At 44.2% G+C, this 25,135-nt stretch overlaps 1 protein-coding gene, 1 long non-coding RNA gene and 1 other non-coding gene across 11 annotated transcripts in view; 2 read left to right on the top strand and 1 right to left on the bottom strand.

Annotated features, from left to right (window-relative positions):
• The first annotated feature begins 1,431 nt into the window (after positions 1–1,431).
• On the top strand, positions 1,432–24,924 carry LOC109549462 (uncharacterized). Of its 2 annotated transcripts, none has more exons than XR_002175768.3 (4): positions 1,432–1,564; positions 4,957–5,406; positions 22,333–22,389; positions 24,075–24,924. It is a non-coding gene; the product is annotated as an uncharacterized lncRNA (long non-coding RNA). The 2 variants fall into 2 exon arrangements; XR_012327343.1 differs by having other exon boundaries at positions 24,045–24,924.
• TRNAM-CAU (transfer RNA methionine (anticodon CAU)) lies at positions 3,813–3,885 on the top strand. The gene has a single exon. It is a non-coding gene; the product is annotated as a tRNA-Met (tRNA).
• Positions 18,029–25,135, bottom strand: part of TBC1D31 (TBC1 domain family member 31) — a 61,553-nt gene continuing 54,446 nt past the window's right edge. For 7 of the 8 annotated variants that reach the window (XM_033842843.2, XM_073794711.1, XM_033842844.2 and 4 more), the window contains 2 exons: positions 20,539–20,631; positions 18,029–18,804 (listed from right to left, as the gene is read on the bottom strand). In XM_033842843.2, coding sequence (XP_033698734.1) covers positions 18,671–18,804; positions 20,539–20,631 — 227 coding nt within the window. In that variant the 3' untranslated portion in view covers positions 18,029–18,670. The remainder of the gene's footprint in view (positions 18,805–20,538; positions 20,632–25,135) is intronic. The other variant, XM_033842845.2, reaches the window with a different exon arrangement.

Genomic DNA, 25,135 nt, shown 5'->3' with positions numbered 1-25,135 from the left:
TGGCCGTTCCTGTAGACTGTGTCTCCACTCGGCTCTGCAGCATCTCCCAGAACATGTTTTCATCTCCCTTGGCCTGGATTGTTTCCTGGCTTCCCAGGTGGTCTCCCTGCCAGGGTCTATCCAGGCCATGGGGGAAGAATAATTTGCAACCTGTTTCCAGTACGTTACTCTGCTCAGCCAGCCCTGAGCCTGCCTCTCAACACACACACACACACATACACACACACACACACACACACACACACACACACACACACACGCTTTTCATCTGTAAAGAAGGCTTACGACAGCCTCTGCTGCCCATCAGAACAAATCTAAGCCCCTCAAATGTCACCTGGATATGCACCCAGGGGTACGATGTGATGATGTCCCAAAATTGATGAGCTGGAGAAAAAGCTGCTGTAGGCGGTCGGGCCTCTGCTCCCTTCCTGTCTCTCCTTCATATCTGTTCTTTCTCCACCTTCAGGATTTTATGGAAGATGAGAAAACCTCCAGTGCTGCAAATAAAGGGAATGTTCAGTTCAAAACATTGGTTTAGAAGTTGAGAACGTGAAAGACGCTAATGACTAATTGTAGTGGCTTCTAATTCAAAACTGAAAGAGGACATACATAACCAAGGCGATGGGTAAGAGATGATTGTTTAGAATATAGCTCAAAATTGTTAAAGGAATTGAGTTTTAGTGTCGACACAAAGCTCTCTCCATCCTTTTTTATTTCTTCATATGAACAGAGTGTCTCAACATTTACATCTATAAATATGGAAAATAGGAACAGAATTAATGCTGAATCCCATCTCATTCTAGAAAAAGGGAATAGCTAGCCATGCAGACATGAATTAAGTGGAATTAAAAAGTTGCATCCATCTCATGGATATTTGTTTCAGATTTTCCATTTAATAATTATTCTTCAAAATCATAAATATATTTATGATTTTTGATTGTGTACTAACAAAAATAGTGATGTCAACTTAGAAGAAAAATATGACACAAAACCTTATGGTCACAGGAAACAAAGTTTTCAATTTATGTACATATTCTTGCCGCTGAGAGGCAAGTTAGGGTGCTCAGTAACAGACATTCAAACATAAACTATTATATGAAGATAAAATGCTGGGGGTGGGAGTATAATGGAAATATGAGTTCTGGGGTGAAAATAAATGTAAACTTAACAAATGTTAGAGACGCTTACTCATGAGTATTTAAAATAGATTATGGTTTGTATGGAATCCATAAGGTATTTCGATTTCATTGGATGCCTGGTTAAAAAAAATCATACATGCAGTTTTATTTTTAGAAAATCAGCATATACAATCTACTGGAAATTACATCCTTTGAATTTACAACGAGAACGTTTAGATACAAATTTAGCATTAATCGAGGAGGTGTGTAGACGCTTCTCAAGATTATTGTAGGAGGTGCACGTGAGGAAACACTTGCGGAAACTGCTGCTGGGGGTGAGGGATGAGCTGGTGAGAGCCCCGCGCCGCGCCGTGGTCCGACTCGGGACGGAGCCCCGCCTCGCGTAGCTACGAGCCGCTCGAACTTGGGCAGGTCGCCCAGCCTCTGTGAGTCTGCGTTTGCGCATCGGTGTGTGTAGTGCAGCGGTAACACCGGCCCCCTCCGGGTGGTTTACCCGGCAGTAAATGAGCCGCCGCCGTGTAAGCGTTCAGCCTCCATTCAGCCAAGTGAGGGGGGGAGGTGGGGAAGGGAGAAGCAATCCTGGAAGGAAAAGGGGATGAGATTGCTCAGAGCAGGTGTCCTTTGACCTGGCTGAAGAAGGGCAAGGAGGAGATCCCGGCACAGAAAAGGGGCCTGATACGGGAAAAACCGTGTCAGGCGGAGGGAACAGCCCTCGCGAAGGCCTGGAGGTGGGAACTGCTTGCTCCAGGAGCCCCTGCCCCCAGCCCCCGGCGGAAAGGGACAACCTGCCTTCACCCGGCCACGGTCACCCATCACTAGACGAGCCTGGGGGTCGCCACCTGCAGGAGCCTCTGCGCCTGCGACCCTGATGGGCACGTAACACCGACCACTGAGCCCTTTATTTAGGACTCAGGGCGCAGCCAGCCGTCGGGTCCCTCCAGCGTATCCAGGAGGTGCTCAGTGGGGTTTCTGTATCTGCCCAGATTCTGCCGCAGCTTGGGCTTCCTTGAGGCAGTAAGGAAGTCAGTCAACGCTCCCCAGGCCTGGAGACCTGGGTGAAACTGCCGCGACACTCCCTGTTTGCCGTTCTCGGGGTCCCCGGATTCCTCCGTGCGTGTGTGCTGGGGGCGGGATCCCTCTGCCTGGGCCTCTGTTCTCCCGCACCTGCCGGGCGTCCTGGGGCCCCAGCAACCTTAGGCCGGAGCACACTCCCTCGGCCGGGTTCCCGCAGCGGAGCGTGGGAGGGAGAGCTCCCCCAGGGTTGGGTAAGTTTCATCCAATCTGCTAGGCCCGGGGTCCAGGCAACCTACGCCGTCCGCGACTCCTCCTAACGAGACGGGAGGACGCCGTAAGGTGCCCACCCCTTATCTGCACCGACCTCACTCCCAGGGGTCTCTCTCCAAATAATCCGCGCTCCCCCGCCCAATGTTCTCTACACCAACAACCAGGAATTCTGGTGCCTGCTCTTAAGATATTATTTTTCACCTTCTTACGCTGATGTTGTGAGTTTCCCTCTTAATGGGTGATTTAAAAAACACTCCCCAACACTTCATAATGAAACATTTTCAGATAAACTGAAACGTTGAAACAATTGTACAGTACGGTGAATATTCGTACATCCACCTCCTAGACCTACGTTAACGTCTCGCTACTCTCGCAGTCTCCCGAATCTCTCCCCACTTCTCTGTCCTTAGGTCCGTCAGGCTATCAAGCCGTCTTACCCTTTGAAACACTTCAAACTTGCAATCGTCCAAAGCCCTTCTGTTAGCCTGTCGTTGGTTGGAGTTCAGTCTTAGTTTACATTTTTTAAGGTAAAATTTACACACAGCGAAATATACAGATTTTAAGTGTGCCTTCCTCTGGTCGATTTTAGATGGTACATGGAAGAGTGCTTTTTATTTTAATATTTATTTTAACGTGTATTAGGTGAAAAATAAACATCTGTTTTCCACTTATAATAGTGACAAAGTTTCCTTTAACGATGAATGTATTTAAATGAGCTGATATAAAGGGCTGGGGGTAAGAGAGGGGAGAGGGCTTCCAAGATGCTGAGGCTGCGACCCGAGTTGTCGTTTCCAGAGCTGCGGACGCTTCTATGAAGGGTGGTCTCAGCCGCCGAGCTCCGGGCAGAGGTGGGAACTTGGAGCGTCATAAGGGGCTGGGCACCCGACTGGATCTGGGGATCTGCGGTGGGGCCGGAGTAGTGTGCATTGTGTGTGCGCGTGTGTGTTTTCAAATCATTATGCATGTGCGCCCCGACTCCAGTTGTTTGAGGCTGAGAGTGTCTCTGTGAACGCAGCACCCAGCACAAGGCCGGGGACACGGTAGGTGCCCAAGAAGTGTTTCACGAGATAACGCATGTGCAAACGCTTTGTAAACAGTCTACAAAAATAAGAGTTTACAACAGCAGGAAGAATCCCACGGCCCCGGATCCCCAGTACTCGGCACATGGGGTCCGACAAGCCGCAGTGCTTGTTGATTGATAAATAGACCGGTAGGCGGAGGAAGACCGGAGCGGCATGGCCGGTTCAGCCAGGGCGGGCACTGGGGTCGGCAACTCCTGTGTCCGGGATCAGGGACTCAGCGGAGAAAATGAAAACGTGGTTTTCTGAGCATGCGTACTGGGCCGCCGCATGAGACTCATTATCATTCTCCGAGAAACGGCTGGTAGGTGCCTCGTTAGCGCAGTAGGTAGCGCGTCAGTCTCATAATCTGAAGGTCGTGAGTTCGATCCTCACACGGGGCACGATACTTTTGTTCGCTCCAGCTCCTTTATCGTCCTAGAAGGATAGGTTTTACTTGCTTGTGAGGGGATCTGTAGACCCTGGGCGCCCGCGCTTTTCCGCCCTGGGGTCACCAGCGTATTGGCATAGCCAACCCGAAGTACCGAGGCGGGGCATAGTCGTTGATGGAAGATAACCACTCTTCTGCTCCGCCGCCCTGACGGCTCCGGCGTTCTGGGCCCGGGTGGGAGGACTGGAAGGGAGGCCAGCGCCTGAAGACGGGGCGGCAGGGGGTGGGGCATGGGGTGTGGGCACGTGAGGAAGACTAGCGCGCGGCGGGCTGGGGCCCGGGTGAGCCCCTCGGGAAGATCCCCACTCTCACCACCAGCGTTGCGGCCCGGGTACCCAGGAGGTGCACTCACCCTGTCGTCCCACCCTCCACCAGGTGTCCTACCTTGGCCCTTGAGCCCTGATGGTGGCGGGAACGTGCACAGCCCTGGGTGAGGGGAGGCCGGGGTGCTCGAGGTCCAGGAGGACGCTGAGGGCGCCGCTGCCTGCAAAGCCACCTAATGGAGGCCCCAGGGCAGTGCCTGGAACCCAAAGTTTCCTGGGGAGGGTCCTGATTATCAACACCTGGCCCCAGGGAAGGGTGGGTCTAGGCAACTGTGGGGAAGTGGGCGGCACCGTGATGAGAGGCCAGACAGTGCACCGCGCTGAACACCTTGGTGAGGAGTTTGGGCTGCAGAGCTTTGAAGTGGCAGAAGATCGGTCTCGGGGATGGGGGTGTTAGGGAGGTCATGCAGGCAGCAGCCCGGCCTAACGTGACAGGGGCTGTGCTGACGCTGCATCTGAAACAGTTGCTGCATTGCAATGATCACCCGTGAAATTTCTGATAATTCAGTCATTCTGAACAGGTCAAATAGCAAATTAAATTGAGATGTGATGTAAAAGGGAAGAACCTTCGTGTTCTGTTACAAGTTAATCACTAAACGGATGTTGCCTATAAGCTTAAATTATACATAACGGCCCATCTCTGGGAACCCTGCTTCCTAGGTAATGAGCATTAAGCTGAAATACCTTTGTTTAACTCACAGGAAACATCCTGACCAGGCCCACCTGTGCATGACTGCAGCGAGGAAGAAATTAACACATCCCCTCCGGAGGCTGATGGGAACCAGGAAGTGTTTGACTTTACTTCCCACCCCAAACACACACTTTTAGTATAAAAGAAGCCTCAGTTCTAGCTCAGATAACGTGGTTCTTTGGGATACGAGTCCACTGTCTTCTTGGTCTGCTGGCTTTCTGAATAGAGTCGCTATTCCTTGCCCCAGCAAGTCCTCTCTCCATTTATTGGCCTGTCCTGCCTTGCTACTCCTGGCTAGCTGGCAGTTGGGGGATTTGGGGGTAAGGCCCAGCAGCTGCTGCAACCGCTTGTCCTGAGGATCTTCCGTTCAGAACTCCCCGAAGCTGCACTGACTGCCCCAGCGCTTGGCAGTTGGAGCAAGGAATCAACATTTGGGAGCAGACAGGCTCCATACAGGGGGGTAAGTCACTCTGGCTGTGTACAGCCAGGAGCTTTATTTCCTCTCCATTTGGGGTTTGGGGAGTTTTCTCTGGAATAAGCCAATTTGTATTTGAGTGGGGTACCCTGTTGGAGAGAGGAAGGAGTTGTTGGACTTTTACCTGATTTGTGAACTGGTTCATTTGTTTCTTTGGACGCTAGCATTTGTGTTTGGGGTTTGTGTTTTGCTCGTCTTGAAATTCTGTCTTTAAAAATGGGAAATGGGGCTTCCCTGTTGGCGCAGTGGTTGAGAGTCCTCCTGCCGATGCAGGAGACACGGGTTCGTGCCGTCCGCGGCTGGGGCCGTGAGCCATGGCCGCTGAGCCTGCGCATCCGGAGCCTGTGCTCCGCAACGGGAGAGGCCACAACAGTGAGAGGCCCGCGTACCGCAAAAAAAAAAAAAAAAAAAAAAGGGAAATATTTCAACTATTCCTAAAGAAAGTCCTCCGAGGTGCATTTTGGATAAGTGATCTGATTACAGCTATGAACCCATGGGTGAGGGGAAGATGACATTTTATTGTAACAATGTGTGGCCACAGTACCTGTTAGGATCTCCGCAAGGGGTTTAGGCAGGGTTATCCTGGGACCCTGTGCACCATGTACTGCCACCCTTGCTGTGTTAATTACTTCATTTATGATCCCCTTATGGTCTCCGGTGTCGTTGGTATATGTAAAACCTCAAGACCAAACTTGAGGGTTTACTTAGGATTTTCTGTTTGTCCTTTGCGTTTTCCGTTTCATTTTGTTTGGTACTATTTCTCCATTTACAGCCAAATCAGTTTTGTGATACTTAAAACTTTTGCTGATGTCAAATGGAGGAAAGGAACAGAAAAAGACAAAACCAAAACCTGTCTGTTCTTGTCCAAGGGAGGGACATTCACAGGAAGAAGAGAAAGGTTCTACTTGTTTCCTAACATCACCAAAAGCTACAAATAGAAATAGAAGTGTCTTTTCCATTAATATTAGTAAAAAGGGTTTAGCCATCTAGACAGGTGACCTTGATTTGTCCCATTTGCCAGAAACCCAATCTGAATCTAACCTCTTCTGTAACTGATGGGTTTTACACTGTTGGACCTGACTCATGGGTGAAATTTCAGAATGGTAACCATGAGGTCCCTGTGTCTGTGTACTTGTACATGTGTTATAGATGTGTGGCATTGCCAAAATTAATTTTTAAAAGAGCTCTATTTAATTGGCTTAAAGGAAATTAAGCACTTATATAAATACTCAAAAATAAAAGAAACTGGCCAGAATGAATTTCGGGTTCACATGATCTAGGAAATATTCAGTATTGAATTAATATCTGGTATTAATTAGCTTGAGCTTGTTGGTTTGATTAATACATACCTGTCTTTAGGGTCATCAACGTTAAGTATAATACTTTTATTGTACTTAGGTTTAGTAGAAATGAAGTAAGACCTTATTATTCCTGTTACAAAGTTTGTCAGCAAGAAAAACAACAATATGACGAAGATTTTAAGTAAATAAAATAGAGGTAAATGAGGTAAGACTTTAAGGTAGACTCTATAGGAATAATTATGTTTTGGGAATGTCCATCTAAAATAGTCTCTACAGATTTTCAAAACTTGAAACTAAACTAAGTTAAATGAAGAGAATTCAGTGGGTGGTTTCGAATAGGATAAAACATTAGAACATTAACTTCTGGGCAGGTCTAAATGTACCTACTTTTGCCCTCTTAGGAGAGGAAGACTAAAGCAAAAGTTTGTCAGTCAGGAAACTCTGGTATGGCAAAGAGTTTACTATTACTTGCTTTTTGGTTTTCGCTAAAGATTAAGGTTTTAAGGTTAAGAATTGTGACGGAAACACTTCAGTATGCAAAGATACGGGATGTGTGTTTTCAGCAAAGAAGGTATGAGGAATGAAAATGCATTTTGTTAAAGGGAAAAGGGTGGTTTTGTCCTAGAGCTGGTTGTTTCTGAATGGAAAAGAAAATGAGGAACAGATTAACATGGATACAGAAAGTTGTGGAAGGTTTGTGGAGGAGGAACACTGAAAGAATTTTGTGCATAGTCAGGACTGGCTAACGTAAGATTGAAGCTAATTAAGAAAATGAATCTTAAAGGTAAGGTGGTACAAAACCTGAATTTGGTTCTCTAAGAGGACAAAGTTTTCTTAAAATATTGAACTGCTTTTTTAAAAAAATTTTTAAAATTTTATTTTATTTTTTTATACAGCAGGTTCTTATTAGTCATCCATTTTATATACATCAGTGTATACATGTCAATCCCAGTCTCCCAATTCATCCCACCAGCACCCCCACCCCCAGCCACTTTCCCCCCTTGGTGTCCATATATTCTCTACATCTGTGTCTCAACTTCTGCCCTGCAAACCAGTTCATCTGTACCATTTTTCTAGGTTCCACATACATGCGTTAACATACGATATTTGTTTTTCTCTTTCTGACTTACTTCACTCTGTATGACAGTCTCTAGATCCATCCACGTCTCAACAAATGACTCGGTTTCATTCCTTTTTATGGCTGAGTAATATTCCATTGTATATATATACCACATCTTCTTTATCCATTCGTCTGTCGATGGGCATGTCGGTTGCTTCCATGACCTGGCTATTGTAAATAGGGCTGCAATGAACATCGGGGTGCATGTGTCTTTTTGAATTATGGTTTTCTCTGGGTATATGCCCAGTAGTGGGATTGCTGGATTGTATGGTAATTCTATTTTTCGTTTTTTAAGGAACTTCCATACTGTTCTCCATAGTGGCTGTATCAATTTACATTCCCACCAACAGTGCAAGAGGGTTCCCTTTTCTCCACACCCTCTGCAGCATTTGTTGTCTGTAGATTTTCTGATGATGCCCATTCTAACTGGTGTGAGGTGATACCTCATTGTAGTTTTGATTTGCATTTCTCTAATTATTATTGATGTTGAGCAGCTCTTCATGTGCTTCTTGGCCATCTGTATGTCTTCTTTGGAGAAATGTCTATTTAGGTCTTCTGCCCATTTTTGGATTGGGTTGTTTGTTTCTTTAATATTGAGCTACATGAGCTGTTTATATATTTTGGAGATTAATCCTTTGTCCATTGATTCATTTGCAAATATTTTCTCCCATTCTGAGGGTTGTTTTTTCGTCTTGTTTATAGAGAACCAGCTTTTAGTTTTATTGATCTTTGCTATGGTTTTCTTTGTTTCTATTTCATTTATTTCTGCTCTGATCTTTATGATTTCTTTCCTTCTGCTAACTTTGGGTTTCGTTTGTTCTTCTTTCTCTAGTTTCTTTAGGTGTAAGGTTACATTGTTTATTTGAGATTCTTCTTGTTTCTTGAGGTAGGCTTGTATAGCTATAAACTTCCCTCTTAGAACTGCTTTTGTTGTATCCCATAGGTTTTGGATCATTTCATTGTCATTTGTCTCTAGGTATTTTTTGATTTCCTCTTTGATTTCTTCAGTGATCTCTTGGTTATTTAGTAACATATTGTTTAGCCTCCATGTGTTTGTGTTTCTTATGTTTTTTTTCCCTCCTGGGTCATCTTCACTATCATTATTCTGAATTCTTTTTCTGGAAGGTTGCCTATCTCCACTGCAGTTAGTTGTTTTTCTGGGGTTTTATCTTGTTTCTTCATCTGGTACATAGCCCTCTGCCTTTTCATCTTGTCTATCTTTTTGTGAATGTGGTTTTTGTTCCACAGGCTGCAGGATTATAGTTCTTCTTGCTTCTGCTGTCTGCCCCCTTGAACTGCTTTTTGTAATAGATTGTGAGTTTCTTTAAATGATCTGTATTTACCACTGAGATCTTTTATTATCACTGGTTAAGTGAATGAGTATTGTTTCACAGTGACCTGTGATTCTGTTTGACCAAGTGTTTTAAAGCTTTTTGACATTTTTGACAGACTTCCCAAAGATCAAATTCTAAATGGAGTTCATTTGACCTCTAGCTAACTTTTGAGGTCTTCCATGGGGTCCCTGGAACACCTCAAATTATTTGTTTCTCTCCATTTCAGAGAGAGGAATATTAAACTAACTAGGCTTATTTGGTATGTTAAATTACATGGGAAGCATTGTCAAATAAGTGGTGATACAAGCTAAGAAGTTTTATCTTATGGGTAAACATTATTAATATACACATTCTAGAAACTATATGGAACTCCTACAATTCTGGTATATCCTAGTAAATGATATTGGTCATAATTTTAGTAATTATCTTAAATTGTTGTATGTCACAGCAGTAACCAAGTTTCTTTTCAATTGCACTGTAGTCCCAGTTTGCCTTTTGCCAAAGCAAAAAGGCATCCTTTCAATGGTTAGAGATGATCAATTGCTATCTATGGTTTTACAGTGGCTTTTGAATACCTCTATAGCTATTTTGTGAGGAAGCAGGGAAGAATGATGAAGTCCTTTATGTGCAAGCATTTGTGTTATTACATCATGGAAAATAAGAAGGGAAGGGAATAAGAGTGAGGGTATGTTGCTTCAGACCTTAACTCCTCCGGCTCAGCTAGCTGTCCCATCTCCTCTGGCCATTATGCCAGTATATCCACCCTTTCCACCACCTTCCATGCCTGTCTAGCCCCAATTCCTGACACTGGGGCTCAGGACTGCCCCTCCTTCTAGGGATCAATTAGAAAAGCCTGTGTTAGCTTCTGGGGTACAAGGACTTGGTCCCATGATCACCATCTAAGACCCAATAGTGTATCCAATTTGGGCCAGAAGCCACTCCCAGAGCAGGGAGGTTTCCATTGCTGTTATCTCATACAGGGGGCTAAATGCAAACAACCAGCCAGCTGGGTTTCTCATCCTTCTTTAACTGGAAGGATCACACCCCTCCTTTATAGGGAGGATCCTCTACACCTGAAGCCCACTTGACAGGATCCACAGCTGAACCAAATTAGGACCACAATGAGGGAGGAATGCCCTTATTAGAGCACTACTAATTAGTATATCTTGGCAGGGCTTTGAAAAGGGGAACCAAAGCAAAAGAATTTGAATAAAATTAAAGAAATCCAGCAAAACAAATGAAGACCTCTCTGAATTTTTGGAAAGGATTTGTTAAGCCTATAGACGTCATCCTAATGCAGATCCCAAGACCCCTGAAAATATTAGAATGATAAATTTGACCTTTTTTGGAGGGGAAGGAGGGGGCAAAGTGCTTCAGATATCAGGAGAAAGTTGCAAAAACTAGGTGGTGCATTTGGAATGAACCCTTCTCAATTGGTAGATGCTGCTTTTAAAGTGTTCAACAGGGAACACCAGAGAAAAGAAGATGCAAAATGAAACGCCACGTTTTTGACACCAGTGTTGGATTCCCAGAAGGCGAGTAACCGAAGAAATAAGCCATCACTATGGGGGAGAAACAATGCACTTACTGTAAGGAGGAACCACTGCCCAAGGCTAAAACAAAAGAAAAGCAAAAGATGAGAGTCTCTAACAGGGTAGAAAGGGAGGAACACTGATGAATGAAGAGGCCCAGGGGCTCCCTTGGACTTGAGGCACTTAATTCCCCACAGGAGCTCCGGGTAAAATTGAGGGGAATGAGCCGATTGACTTTCTGACAGATTTCACCCTGAAGTCTTTCACCAGAACAGCTTGACCTCAGAGTCCCACCAGGACACACTTAAGCCTACAGATGGGGCTCCTGAGAACCCCGGAAAAAGAGACAGAGCTCTCTCTAACCCATCACAGGTCTACGAAAAGGTAAGACCAGGAGTGTGTGCTAATGGCATCCCAGGGAAGGCCAAAAGCACATGACCAGTATGAATCCTATTAAAAAGGGACGCTGGGACACCTAATCTATCCTCTGAGGCAAGAGGATGGACCAGTCAAAATACCAGCCAGTGTATTCAGAAAAGGACAAAGAGAGGGCCAAAGAGTGGGGTTTCACTTGGGTCACGCCTGGCTGGAAATGGAGTGCACAGGTTTTTTGTTTCCTGAGGCACTCTTATGCTGCAGCCCATTCATAATAGTGCCCATTATAGGAGAGATGCCACCTTACAAAGGGTTCAAATATATATATATAATGGGGCCTAACAAAAGACCATCCAGCAAGTCACTCAGAATTGCATGATTTGTGCTAAAAATAATCCGAATACTGCTGTCAGACCTCCCCAGACAGGGACTCAACAGAGGAATCTGCCCCACCGAGGACTGGAAAATGAACTTTACTCAAATGCCTTGAGCTGCAGGAAGTTTCAGATAACATGCTAGTGTGTGTGGACACGTTTTCAGGATGGGTGGAAGCATACCACCTGGACAGAAAGGCTCTAAAGTGGTGAAAGCCCTCCTTAGGGAAATTATCCCCTGATTTGGATTACAGCATTGCTTTCATCCCAGAGACCACAGTCATCAGGAAAAACCAAGAAAATGAATCATACATTAAAAGGAACATCATTGGACTATGTCAGAAGACTAATTTAACTTGGGATAAGGCCTTGCCAGTTACCCTGCTATGGATCAGTGGCTCCCAGAAACAGTCTTAAATGAAGCCCCTTTGAAATATTGTCTGGTAGGCCATTCGAGGTGCCTGCCTGGGCAGGAGAATCTATAAATGCTTTAAAATACCGAGCAGCTGCCAGCTACGTGAAAACTTTGGGCATTATACTAACCTCTGTTCATGACTTGACCTCCAGCAGGCCTGCCTGTCCAACTGAAGTAGATGGTAATTTCATTATAGCTGGAGAAGCTTCAACCAATTTGTTTAATTTTGTCCAAATAAATAGCACAGGAATTTAGTATATGTACTGGCAACCAGAACCAAAACCCCAAGTTCAATTACAAATTAGACAACAAAGTGCTAAGGAGTTTCATCAGGTTCAAATAATTGTAGGTATAAAAGGACTGACTAAAGATTCTAAGGAATAGTCATTGCCTCTGTTCAGTAAGTAGCCAGAGCGATATTCATCCCTTTTGCCACAAGATTGTGGAACGGACCTTGACAGTAGGGAATTGTAATAGGGAATAACCTTTGTATTCGATTAGTAATACAAGTTAATCACTAAAGGGATGTTGCCTATAAGCTTAAATTTTACATAATGGTCCATCTCTGGGAACCCTGCCTCCCAGGTAATGAGCTTAAGCTGAAATACCTTTGTTTAGCTCATAGGAAACATCCTGACCAGGCCCACATGTGAATGACTACAAGAAGGAAGAAATTAACATATACCCTCTGGAGGCTGACCGGAACCAGGAAGTGTTTGGCTTTAATCCCTCCCCTTTTAGCATAAAAGAAGCCTGAAATAACTCAGGCAAGATGGTTCTTTGGGACATGAGTCCGCATCTTCTTGGTCTGCTGGCTTTGTGAATAAAGTCACTATTCCTTGCCCCAGCAACTCCTCTCTCCATTTATTGGCCTGTCCTGCAGCAAGCAGCAGGAGCTTGGACTCAGCAACAGTGATGGCTGTAACCACCCCTTCATCTTTCAAGTCTTTGATAGCACACTGGTCTCCGCAATTCTCCATTGAGGATGTGATAATACTTTTGGGTTAACATCGTGGTAGGGAGGACTTTCAGAGGCCTTCACTTGGCTCTTCCTATTCTAACGACCCTTACTCAGTGGGTCATAGCAGCAGTGTAGAGATTCTGCCCTTTGTCAAATATGTTTATTCCAATTATACATTCAGGTACCCAAAATCACCACAGTTGGTTTCACGGCCTTATTGCATCCACTGTAATTCAAACTGGCCCAAGGCTCCTTTTTCACCTGACCACTGTTAGCTCTGACTTTGGTGGACCCAAGTAATTAGTGTCATTTTACAGCCAATGTCTAGTAATCCCTGAAAGGGCTGGGTGTCTTCTTTATCCTGCTACCCAGTCTTTCAGGTAAGTGCCAACAGATCTCTTTGGAAAGGACTGAGGGATTATTTAGAGCATATATATGTGTCATTCACAGCTGCAGAATCCTTCACCATAGGCACCTGGTCTTCCCTTCAATCAAGAGACATTGAATATAAAATAGACAACCAACAAGGACCTACTGTGTTTTAGCACAGGGCACTATACACAATATTTCATAATAACCTATAAGGGAAGAGAATCTGAAGACTATATATGTATAACTGAATCGCTGTGCTGTACACCTGAAACTAACATGACTATACTTCAATTAAAAAAAAAAAGGCTTTGAATCTGGGGATGAGTTTAGGTCTGGAAAATGGGTGACAGACATAGCTCTCCATTATGGTGATGTCATTGAGCAGGACCCTATGGGGCCTTCCTGGGACAGACCTCCCCATGTCCTCCACTTGCCTCTTGTGTGTAGAAAAACTTTAGCTTCCTAGACCTTCCCCAAGTTCCAAAGATAAATTTAATTGGAGAAGTGAGAAAACGCAGAAACAAAGGACAACAGTCAAGCAAGACAAATAACAATAGCTTAGCCATTAAACAAAGTCAGGGACTTTTAGCTCCTCCTCAAGGGCTATAGACAAAAATCGGAGTCAAATCTTTTGAGCTATTTAGCAGATACTGAAACTCCCACCAGGTGGAAGAGTTAACTGCATGCTGCCCACAAGCACATAGACCCCAGACGGGTTGGAACCAGAAGGTTGATGAGGTTGCTCCCGATTAGCTCACCACCAACCAATCAGAAGAATGTCCACGAGCTGATCACACACCCCACAACCCCTCTCCCTCACTGTGTCTTTAGAAAACCTTTCCCTGAAAGCTACTGGCAAGTTTGGGCCTTTAGAGCATCAGCTGCCTGGACTCCTTGCTTGGTGCCCTGCGCTAAATGCTGCACTTTCCTTCACCCCGACCCCGTGTTGGTAGATTGGCTTAACTGCATGCAGGCGAGTGGACCCAAGTGTGGTTCAGTAACAGTGACTCAAGTCAGGTTTTGGGCCACCAGATCTTAAGATTTCCTGTAACATATCTCAAGCAACATTTTAGTAGGCTGCCTACCTATTTCATTCTTAGGGAAAACATAATCAATTACTGATAGCCAAGAATCCCTTAATACTTCTTCTCTGCTGCTGGCAGCTGTCAATGGTTGTCTTTGGTAGTTAAACCACTGACACTTGGCCTCTGCTGCATGAAATCCCATCATCCCCACTGAAATCAGGAAGCATATTGACGGGCGTCTCTCACCAGAGTTTTTCAAATTTGCAGATACTCCCTTCACTCAGTGCCTTAAGAAGGGAGTGTCTTTGGGGCTGAGCATGTAGCTGGAAAGAGAGTGAGAAGTTTATATGTGATAAATCCACTCCTGCCTTCATACCTTCCCAAGCCTTCCCATACCTTCCCAAGCTTGCATCTACATCACATCAGGCATATCCTGGCATCTCTGTGTAATTAAAGAGGCCAACATTGAGTCCACGTTTCTGCCAACCAACCAAGTAAACTTTTAGAGCCACTTTCAGTTGCACAGGAGTGCCCGTGATCAATTTATGGCTTCTGAGCTCCAAATTCACTCTTCAGTGCCTGCTCTGCAAAAACAGATGAGACCCTTCAAGCCTTTCTTCTTATGGTGTGCACGGTGTTAGGCTGTCAGCAGAGGGCGCGGGAGGACACTGCAGGAGGAATGGGGCTTCTAGCTCAGATGTGCTGTTTTCTTTATTCTATTGATAGTTCCTGCTTCATGGTCCCTCCGTGGTCGGAGTGTGTGGGGACACCCAGTGGTGCTCTGTGCCAGCCGTGTGCCCAGAGCACACAACCTCTTAGTGACTTCACAGCCCAGCCTGAGGACCACTTCACTGTGGTCCTCCCAACATGGACATGGCATGTTCACTTCTAATGCCAGCAGCAGCCCCGACACGCTCTTGAGCGCCTGGCTTCTGGCCTTGGTTTGCCTGTGCCCCGCGGGGTGGTTCCCCGTTGTTACCGACAAGGGTTCTTGGCCTTCCTTAATAGAAATGGATGAGAGGCCAGACAAAAAATTCAGGCAAGGCTTTACTGGGGCCCCTGCTGCAGCAGGTGGGAGTGAAAGCAAGTAACACGTCCCCTTGCTCACTCCCCAAGCTTGCGGGGAGCTGGTTCCTTATCTGGGGTGAAGGTAGGGGTGGGTCCAGGGGTGGCTTAGGTGTCTGCCCACCTCTCTGGCCGTGTTGAGTGCAGGGGGCGTGCTCAGTATGCTGCTTTTTGCTCCTGACACTCTGCTTTTGCTTCTGGGTCTTTAGAAGTGGAAGTTGGGTTTTTTGGTCCTTTTGTATCTTGTCCATAATTTGCCCCAACTGCCCATGCACACAGTTATTTTTAGTCCCTTATAGTTTCTTTGTATTTTGTCGATCAAGGAGACATTTGCCTAGGCACAAGCACTGCAGCGAAGGGTCCCAGGTCCCAGCCTGTCTCAGCATGACCCTCCCCTCCCAACATGGCCCAACCAGGCCACATATGTCTATGGTAACACTCGGGGTCCTGGCTTCCCACGAGCTTTCACTTGGCAGCCTGGGATCGCCTGCACCCTGGCCACTTCCTTCCTGCTGCCTGTGCAGGTGGGCCAGCTCTGGCCTGGGCAGTCCAGCAACCCCTCTGCTGGCCAGTGCGCTCTGAACCTGAGCCTTGAGGAGGGAGGGACCTCCTTCTGAGTTTGTCCTTCCTTGGGTCCTCTCCCTCAGCCCTAGGCACCCTTTAGCATTTTTATACTTACTGCCCTATCGTAGTTTACTCTTTACATTAAACTTCTCATGTTCAAATTACGTGGTTTATCTCCAGACTGACCTGAGATTCAACATTAAGAATCTGTGTTAAGTGCACCCACGTTAATAGATTGACACTTTGGCAGCCCTTGTAGAGTCATCGTTACAGCTGTAGCGGTCACAGTGGAGTCACAGTGGGAAGGCCTTTAGCAAATATTCAAATCTTGCTCAACATCAGAGAATTCATACCAGAGAAAAACCTTGTGAATGTGTGAGAAGGCCTTTAACCAAGTTAGTAACTTATTCAACACCATTGAATTCATACTGAAGACTCTTTAAGTGGAGTCAGTGTGGAGAGGGATTTAGCTGAAGCCCCACCTTTATCCAACCAGAAAGAAACCTTAGGAATGTGATGAATACGAAAAGGCGTTTAGGAACTGCTCTTCTCCAGCTAACTCAAGGGAGTACTGGAGAAAAGCTTTGTGACTGTAGTCAGTGTGGGAAGGATTTTAGCCAAGCTCAACCTTCATTCAATTCCCAGAGTTTATATTATAAAGAAATTGGGGGACTTCTTTGGTGGTCCAGTGGCTAAGACTCTGCGCTCCCAATGCAGGGGGCCCGGGTTCGATCCCTGGTTAGGGAACTAGATCCCACATGCCGCAACTAAGACCCGGTGCAGCCAAATGAACAAATATTGAAAAAAAAAAAAGAAAGAAATTGGGGTCGGGTTGAAGATATACTGCCAAGAAGCAGGAAGAGATAATCAGAAATGTATTTCGTAGATGTCATGAAATGTGCTAACCTCCGAAATGCCAAGCAATCCCACGTGACTTATGAGACTGGGCCAACTACCGCTCTGCTAAGCCAGTGACTTTATCAAGATCACTGTTGGGAGAATTGCAGGCTCAGGGAAAACTAGAGGGAAGAATGTAATAAAAAAGAACTTCATGTCATTGAAAGTATGCATAACCCACTTTCACTGGATGGATAGAAACTTTTTTAAAAAGTTTAAAATATTGTAAGACTATAAAAGAGTGTGTGCGCGCGCACAGTTTGCAAAACCGACCTGAATGGATGTAAATTCTAGTAAAAGAGGACCTGAAGTAGAGGTCAAAAACGGGCAATATACAGTTGATTCTGGCTGGCAGAATCACAATATTTTAGAATTCAAATGTTTTTAAAAAAAAATTAGGCTGAGCGGGATCTTCGTTGCAGCACACGGGGTCCTTTGTTGTGGCACATGGGATCTTTAGTTCTGGCACGTGGGCTTCTAAGTTGCGGCATGTGTGTGGGATCTAGTTCTCTGACCAGGGATTGAACCTGGGCGCCGAGCATTGGAAGGGCAGTGTCTTACCCACTGGACCACCGGGGGGGTCCCTATAATTCAAATCCTTTTAGGTGAGCAATTTCTAACCCATTGAAGTTGCAATCACACCAGAAATATTTTATATCCTGTGACTTTCTGTTGCCACATACACACACCAGCCTGGCCCATGAAGGTATGCTTCTAACAAACTGACAAAGATGAGGCTGATGAAAGTGCTCTTGGGAAACCAATGCCTTGTATAATGATGGGGTATTTTTTTTTTTAAATTGTTTTTCCTGATGTAATCTAAGGTGTTTTTTTCTCTTTTTTTTTGGCTGCGTTGGGTCTTTGTTGCTGTGCGCGGGCTTTCTCTAGTTGCAGCGAGCGGGGACTACTCTTCATTGCGGAGCACAAGCTCTAGGAGCGTGGGCTCAGTAGTTGTGGTGCGTGGGCTCAGTAGTTGTGGCACACGGGCTCTAGAGCACAGGCTCAGCAGTTGTGGCGCACGGGCTTAACTGCTCCGCGGCATGTGGGATCTTCCTGGACCAAGGCTCGAACCCGTGTCCCCCGCATTGGCAGGCGATCCGATTCTTAACCACTGCACCACCAGGGAAGTCCTATAACGGGGTATTCTCTTAGGACTTCGGACAAAAGAGAGCATTTGGCTTACCATAAGATTATCTTTGTACCAAAACAAAACACTCGTATGTACTGTGTGCTGTGTGTTAAGCACCATACCAGGAAAAGCACTATATCAGGAACTTTATACACATTATCTTATTTAATCTTTACATCAAAGACCACGTGCTGTTTCTACTCTCCCTTTAGAAATGGGTTCAGGGAAGTAATTTGCCAAGATGCTGAAGCCGGGAGCAGCCCTGTTGTGGCGCTGAGCCGGTGCCGTCAGGAGAAGAGGAGACAGTGGCCTGGGTGCTGCTGGTACGGTGGATCGCGGGCGAGGGGGGGACCAGCTGCTGGGGGCAGAGGGGCTGGCAGGTGGGCCTCTCCTCACTGCTCGCGCTCTGGCGCTGCTGCTGAGTTCTGGCTCAGTCCTGGCTGCACAGCTGCTGAGGTGGTGTCGTGTTCTTTATTTCTCCGTTCACCTTTAAAATAAAACCTCATCCACTAAAGTTCCTGAGGTTTATGCTGGTCCTTGAAACCTGAAAGGGCCTAATACAAAGCTTTAAAAGCTTCAAATTTTTTTTATTGTGAAAAGTACAATAAGCCATTTACAAGTCCCAAAGCACCAGAATTAAAGAGGACACATAATTTTTATACACACATGTTTTTCATACAAAAGGTTGATCTTTATAGGAATTTAAAATAAATAATCTGAAAATCAGTGTCACTGATTGCAAAATAGGTGTCTCGCTCTTTGACTCTCTCAAGGTGACCAGCCTCCTAAGTAGCCAAAAGATGAGGCGTTTGACATCTGTTTCGAGCCTGGGTGGCGAGTCTCTGGCGGAGATTTCTCACTCTCTCCGTAAGATCCCATTCCATGGTGTCCCAATGTGTTTTTCTTTGGTTTAATGAAACTTGAAAACAAAATTTAAAATTAACAACAGTTAATTTTAGCAATGGTATAGTGTTTAAAGGTAAATACGTTGCAAAAAAATCAATAATGAAATGAATATTCTAAAAACAAAACTTCTTAAACAAAAAGCCAAACATATTACCTGCCCATGTGGTTCCATTTACAAGTCAAATATTTATTCGTTGAATTGAATGAATGCTGTTAGAGAACTTATCTGCTTTTGGTTAGCTTTTTTTTGATTTGGGAATACAGATGACCTTTTAAAGTAGGAAGAAAGCTTGTTTAAGAGAGAATTTGAGTTCTTTGCAATAGTAAGTTTCTTCACCATGGTGCTTATTGTAATGAGAAAATTCCAAGGTGCCAAAATTAATATTGTGACATGTACACCATGACCACTTCTCCTAATGCTTAAATAAATAAGTCAAGTGCTTTTTATAGTGGCCAACGCAGGGAGAGTCCAGAATCAAGATTAGAGCATTACAGTGTGTCCAAGTGTAACAGTCATTTCACATTGATTTAGAGGGGCTAGTAAATACTGGAATTCAAAAAAGAAGCATCTTAAAAATATACTTCTCTGAAACTTAGTTACATATTCAAATAGCTTCAATTTCTGAAAACTGTTTTTCCCCCACGGAATAAAACATTTATGCTTTTCTTATTTTGCTGCCAAATGAGAAACTTGCCAAATGTCCTCAACTGGATTTTGAAATTTAGAACTATCTAGTTAAAAAGTTCTGACGTGTCAGAATAGAGAACAGTTGAGAATCTCCTGTCCTTTCATTTGACTTACACATGACTTTTGGTTTAATGCACATCCTGACACAGAATTTAGAGATGCACATAAGAGTAAAAGTTAGCAAGGATGTTTTACACAACACTGGAACTCATGACTTGTTACCAGGTATCTTTCTTATAAAGCTGGTCTTTTGGGGACATTATATACAAATCTGTTCTTCTAAAAGAACTCAAAACACACTGTTAAATTCTGCTTCACTTATATGACAGTTTTACTGAAAAAGTTGGTTGAAGTAAAGTCTAACAGAGTTTCCAGTCCCCTCCCCTCCTTTTAAACACAAATCAAGTACTTTACTGGGGAAACTGTTAGCTCCTTTACGGGCTTAATGCTATGACTACATTTCTGTGAGATGTTTCCATCCCATCCTGTCCAGAAATAAACAAAAACCTCCAGTTAATCAAGTCAAGGGATCAAAAGGCAACTAATCACCATGGAGCCACCTGCCCTCAGCAGTTCTGAGCGAGCTGGCCCTGCAGTACATCTCAGGGCCCAGAGCAGACACATGTTTCCAATGGTTGCTGGAGGGAACTCAGCCCAGAATAAGAGCTGAGAAAATTCAAATATGTAATAGCTTTGAAAACTAATCCTGAGATTTTCTTTTCACGAGGATGTAAAAAATAGTCATGAATATCATTAATTTAGTTAGTGACCGACTTCTATTGGAGCCTCCAACTCTGTTTTGGGCAGCAGTGCTGGTGCTAGAGAAATAGTCGCACTAATGATATTTGGCAAGCTTTCTCTACTTGGGGTTCGAACTGACCCAGTTTTTCTCCCCAGCTGGAAACCTGAGAATCTTGCTGACTCCACTTTAGGATTTCCATGATCAATGCCCTGGGAAAATGGTCTCAACATGCTACAACTATAACTTAAGCCACAATCTTGCTTAAATATTGCTAAATCGAACATGACAGGAGACATCTTTCTTGTTTGTTGACTTACTCTGTGTCAAGGACTCCATTTCAGAAATGTCTTTTAACTGTGAGGTTCTAGGCAAACGGCCTGAGGCGACCCATTCATCTTGGCACCTGGGCACTATGTTATAAAAGTGAAAAAACAGAGAGAATGTTTGGGAGTGGATAGAAAGCCATGATTAATTCCAGACGGTCCCTAGTGAATTAAAAGTGCCAAGGATAAAAAGCCCCTTAGTTTTCTCTTCTGGGAAGAATGCTGTCACCATTCAATGGGCAAGGGAAGTACAGTTAGTGAGAATTAAGAGCTGAGCTGAAGTTTTGGTAAAGTACTTTCAAAACACCTTGAGCTAAAACAAAAAGCCAACAAACTACTGAAAAATACAGGTGTTAGTATAGAGATCCCAAACATTTGTTGGGAGAGACGATTAAATGTGATTAGCGAACCTTCCTTGAGAACACCTGTGAGCTGATCACTACCAACTTTAACCAGGCAAGGCATGATCACTATATACAGCAGACCAGAAGCAGCGACAGGCAAGTTTTGTTTTGTTTTTTTTAATATTTTAATTTTTATTATTTATTTTGGCTGGGCTGGGTCTTAGCTGCGGCACGTGGCATCTTTAGTTGCGGCATGTGGGATCTTTAGTTGCGGCATGCAGAGTCTTAGTTGCGGCATGCAGAGTCTTAGTTGCAGCATGCGGGATCTAGTTCCTGACGCGGGATGAAACCCTGCATTGGGAGCATGGAGTCTCACCCACCGGACTACCAGGGACGTCCCAAGCGATAGGCAAGTTTTACCTGGACTTATTAGAGTAGGAAGAATGGCAGTGTTCCACACCTAACCAGTGCCACCTCCTATTTTTTTTAACATCACTCCCCACTTCAAAATTTATACTCACCCTTCAGCTGTGTTTTTACTGTTTCCTAACTCCTACAGCTTTACATCCAATAAGACATCAGAGTCCTTTTGATTTTTTCATCCTAATGTCACTTAGGATGTCCCTTCCTTTCTACTCCCATCACCAGGATCCAAGCCTCCATGAGTCAGGCCCAGACTGCTCGGGTCACACTGACTCATGAAGATGATGCCTGCCTTTCACCTGGGCTCAAGAGCTTCAGCTACTGGGTTTTTGTGTGTGTGTGTGTGTGTGTTTTGTGTTTTTTAAAATTAATTAATTTTTTAACATCTTTACTGGAGTATAATTGCTTTACAATGCTGTGTTAGTTTCTGCTTTATAACAAAGTGAATCAGCTATACATAGAGATATATCTCCATACCTCCTCCCTCTTGTGTCTGCCTTCCACTGTCCCTACCCCACCCCTCTGGGTGGTCACAAAGCATCGAGCTGATCTCCCTGTGCTATGCGGCTGCTTCCCACTAGCTATCTAGTTTACATTTGGTAGTGTATATATGTCCATGCCACTCTCTCACTTCATCCCAGCTTACCCTTCCCTCTCCCTGTGTCCTCAAGTCCATTCTCTACATCTGCATCTTTATTCCTATCCTGCCCCTAGGTTTTTCAGAACCATCTTTTTTTTTTAGATTCCATACATATGTGTTCAGCTAATGGTTTTAACTCATTGTTTTCGCTCAATGAGTCATTAAGATAATGTGACTAATTACCAAATGATTAATTTTGAACTGGTGTCAGGGAATGGAATATAAGAGGCATCTTAAAATATCTGAAGGGCTATCATGGTAGTAAGCATAATCTGCATTGCTCCAGAGAATAGCTTGTTTTTTTTTAATTGTAGTTGATTTACAATGTTGTGTTAGTTTCAGGTGTATGGAAAAGTGATTCATTTATGTATTCTTTTTCAGATTCTTTTGTATTCCAGCTTATTACAAGATACTGAATATAGTTCTCTGTGCTATACAGTAAGTCCCTGTTGTGTATCTATTTTATATATAGTAGTGTGTATCTGTTAATCCCATACTCCTAATTTATCCCTCTCCCCCTTTTCCCCTTTGGTAACCACAAGTTTGTTTTCTATGTCTGTTTGTTTCATAAATAAGTTCATTTGTATCATTTTTAAAGATTCCACATATAAGTGACATCATATGATTCATCTTTCTCTGTCTGGCTTACTTCACTTAGTATTATAATCTCTAGGTCCATCCATGTTGCAAATGGCATTATTTCATTCTTTTTTAAGGCTGAGTAGTATTCCATTGTATATATGTATTACATCTTCTTTATCCATTCATTAGTTGATGGACATTTAGGTTGCTTCCATGTCTTGGCTATTGTGAATAGTGCTGTAATGAACATTAGGGTGCATGTATTTTTTCGAATTAGAGTTTTCGTCTTTTCTGGATATATGCCCAGGAATGGAATTGCTAGGCCATATGGTAATTCTCTTTTTAGTTTTTTAAGGAACCTCCATAATGTTCTCCATAGTGGCTGCACCAATCTACATTCCCACCAACAGTGTAGGAAGGTTCCCTTTTCTCTACACCTCCAGCATTTATTTGTAGACTTTTCTGATGGCCATTCTGACCAGAGAACAGTTTTTAATGAGACGGTTTACAAAAAGAAAAGCAGGTTCAGCTTTACATAAGGAAGGAGCAACTTTTAAATAAAATACTGGCAGAAAATGGAATGAGGTAACGCGCTCACCAGCTCTATTAGTGTTCTGGCATAGGCTGGATAACCACTATTGCAATGTTGCAGAGATGATTCACATATCAGATCCTTCCAAATCTGAGATCTCACAGTTCCTTGTCTCTCATCTGTCCTGTATCCCTCCTGCCCACGGCTATTGGGGAGGATGAATTAAATGCCGTCTTGTAAATATCACACAGCCAGTGGTTCCCCCCCTTTGCTTATAGCAACGTTTCAAACACTGCTGAGCAGATCCACCTGTGAAACTTTAAAACAAAAATCTAGCTTTCCATTTTTTTAAAAAAATTATTTAATCTTGGCTGCACTGGGTCTTCGTTGCTGCGCGTGGGCTTTCTCTAGCTGTGGCAAGCGGGGGCTACTCTTGGTTGCAGTGCATGGGCTTCTTATCGCGGTGGCTTCTCTTGTTGTGGAGCACGGGCTCCAGGCACGTGGGCTTCAGTAGTTGTGGCGCACGGGCTTAGTTGCTCTGTGGCATGTGGGATCTTCCCGGACCAGGGATCAAACCCATGTCCCCTGCATTGGCAGGCGGATTCTTAACCACTGCGCCGCCAGGGAAGCCCTTTCCATTGTTTTAAATCTGCAGAATTAAATGTGAGGTCCTGACTATGCATTTTTTTAAAAATTTGTAATGTATCAAAAGATTGCCAGTCACTGGCTAACTGTAACAAATTTGAACATATAAATAGTACAGTAAAAAGTGAGTTCTTTTTTCTATACTTTTTTGCACTACAACTTGCTTTTTTCCTTCATTTAATGTATTTATTTTAAAGCCCCAAAAGTGATTCTTATTATTTAAAATTAGTATTTATTTACTGAAGTGGTATTACCTGTACCTCACAAAATTCGAAAGGAACAAAAAGGTACAAACTAAATTTCCTTCCTTTCCCTAACCACGTTCCTTGCCCAGGAGGCAAGCCCTGTACTCTGTCTTCCGCAGGCCATTCTGCTGTGCAGCCAGGCTGGTCAACAGGATGAAGCCCACTGCTCAGCCTGAAGGTCCCCATCACCTACATGCTTCAGTGATATCTTTAACCATTCTTGTACAGAAGCTCTCTGCTCCAGCTGGCCTAACCTGAATCACCACGACAGGCAAGTCTCTGCCACTGATTCATTACTTTTAACAAGTTCTGTCTCATGCAAGGAGTTCATGGAGGCGTTTGGTTGGGGAATCCACAAAAATGATTATGGGAAAGTGCTGTGTGTGTGTGTACGTGTATGTGCATGTTTCTGGGAGAGAGCCTCAGAGGGACCCACAGACTGTCAGTGGTTAGAAAATGGTGTAATATAACGTGAGAACTGTAACAAAATTAAAAATCGCCTAGTCTATAATCTTCTCATTTTACAAATGAGGAAACTGAAGACCAGTAAACATTTCTTAATAGGCACAAATGAAACACAAGTGGGTAAATAAACTAACCAGAGATACACAGCTTATTGACTCTGGCTAAGATTCTTTAAACTCTGTCTTCGTTTACCATGAGGCTGGAACCAGAACCTGGTGTTCCCGACATCCAGCCTGGGCTCCTGCACCACACCATGAAATCCTCCCTCCCTGAAATGTCCTCCAATTGCTCTAAGCTCTTCCCTTTCTTCAAGGCCCAGTCGCTTTAAAACCTGGTCCAGTGGCCCTACCTGGCAACCAGCATTTACGAATGTCATTAAAAAAATGTTTCACTGAGGTAATTCACATACCACAGAATTCACCCCTTTCAAGGGTACAGTTCAGTGTTTTTAGTATACTTAGAGTTGTATAATCATCACCACTAATTCTAGAACATTTTCATCATCCCCCAAATAAACGTCTTACCCACTAGTGGCCCACTCCCCTACCCCTCCCACCCACAAACCACTAACCCCCTTCTGCCTCTACAGGTTTGCCTATTCTGGGCATTTCATGAATAGAATCATATTAACATGTGGCCTTTTGGTCTAGCTGCTTTAACTTAGCATAAGGTTTTCAAGGTTCATCCATTTTGTACCATGAATCAGTAGTTAATT

Source organism: Tursiops truncatus, chromosome 17, assembly GCF_011762595.2.
Source record: "Tursiops truncatus isolate mTurTru1 chromosome 17, mTurTru1.mat.Y, whole genome shotgun sequence".
NCBI classification, from domain to species: Eukaryota; Metazoa; Chordata; class Mammalia; order Artiodactyla; family Delphinidae; genus Tursiops; species Tursiops truncatus.
Note: the sequence above shows the minus strand (reverse complement) of the source record. Positions and strands in the feature narration are given on the sequence as shown.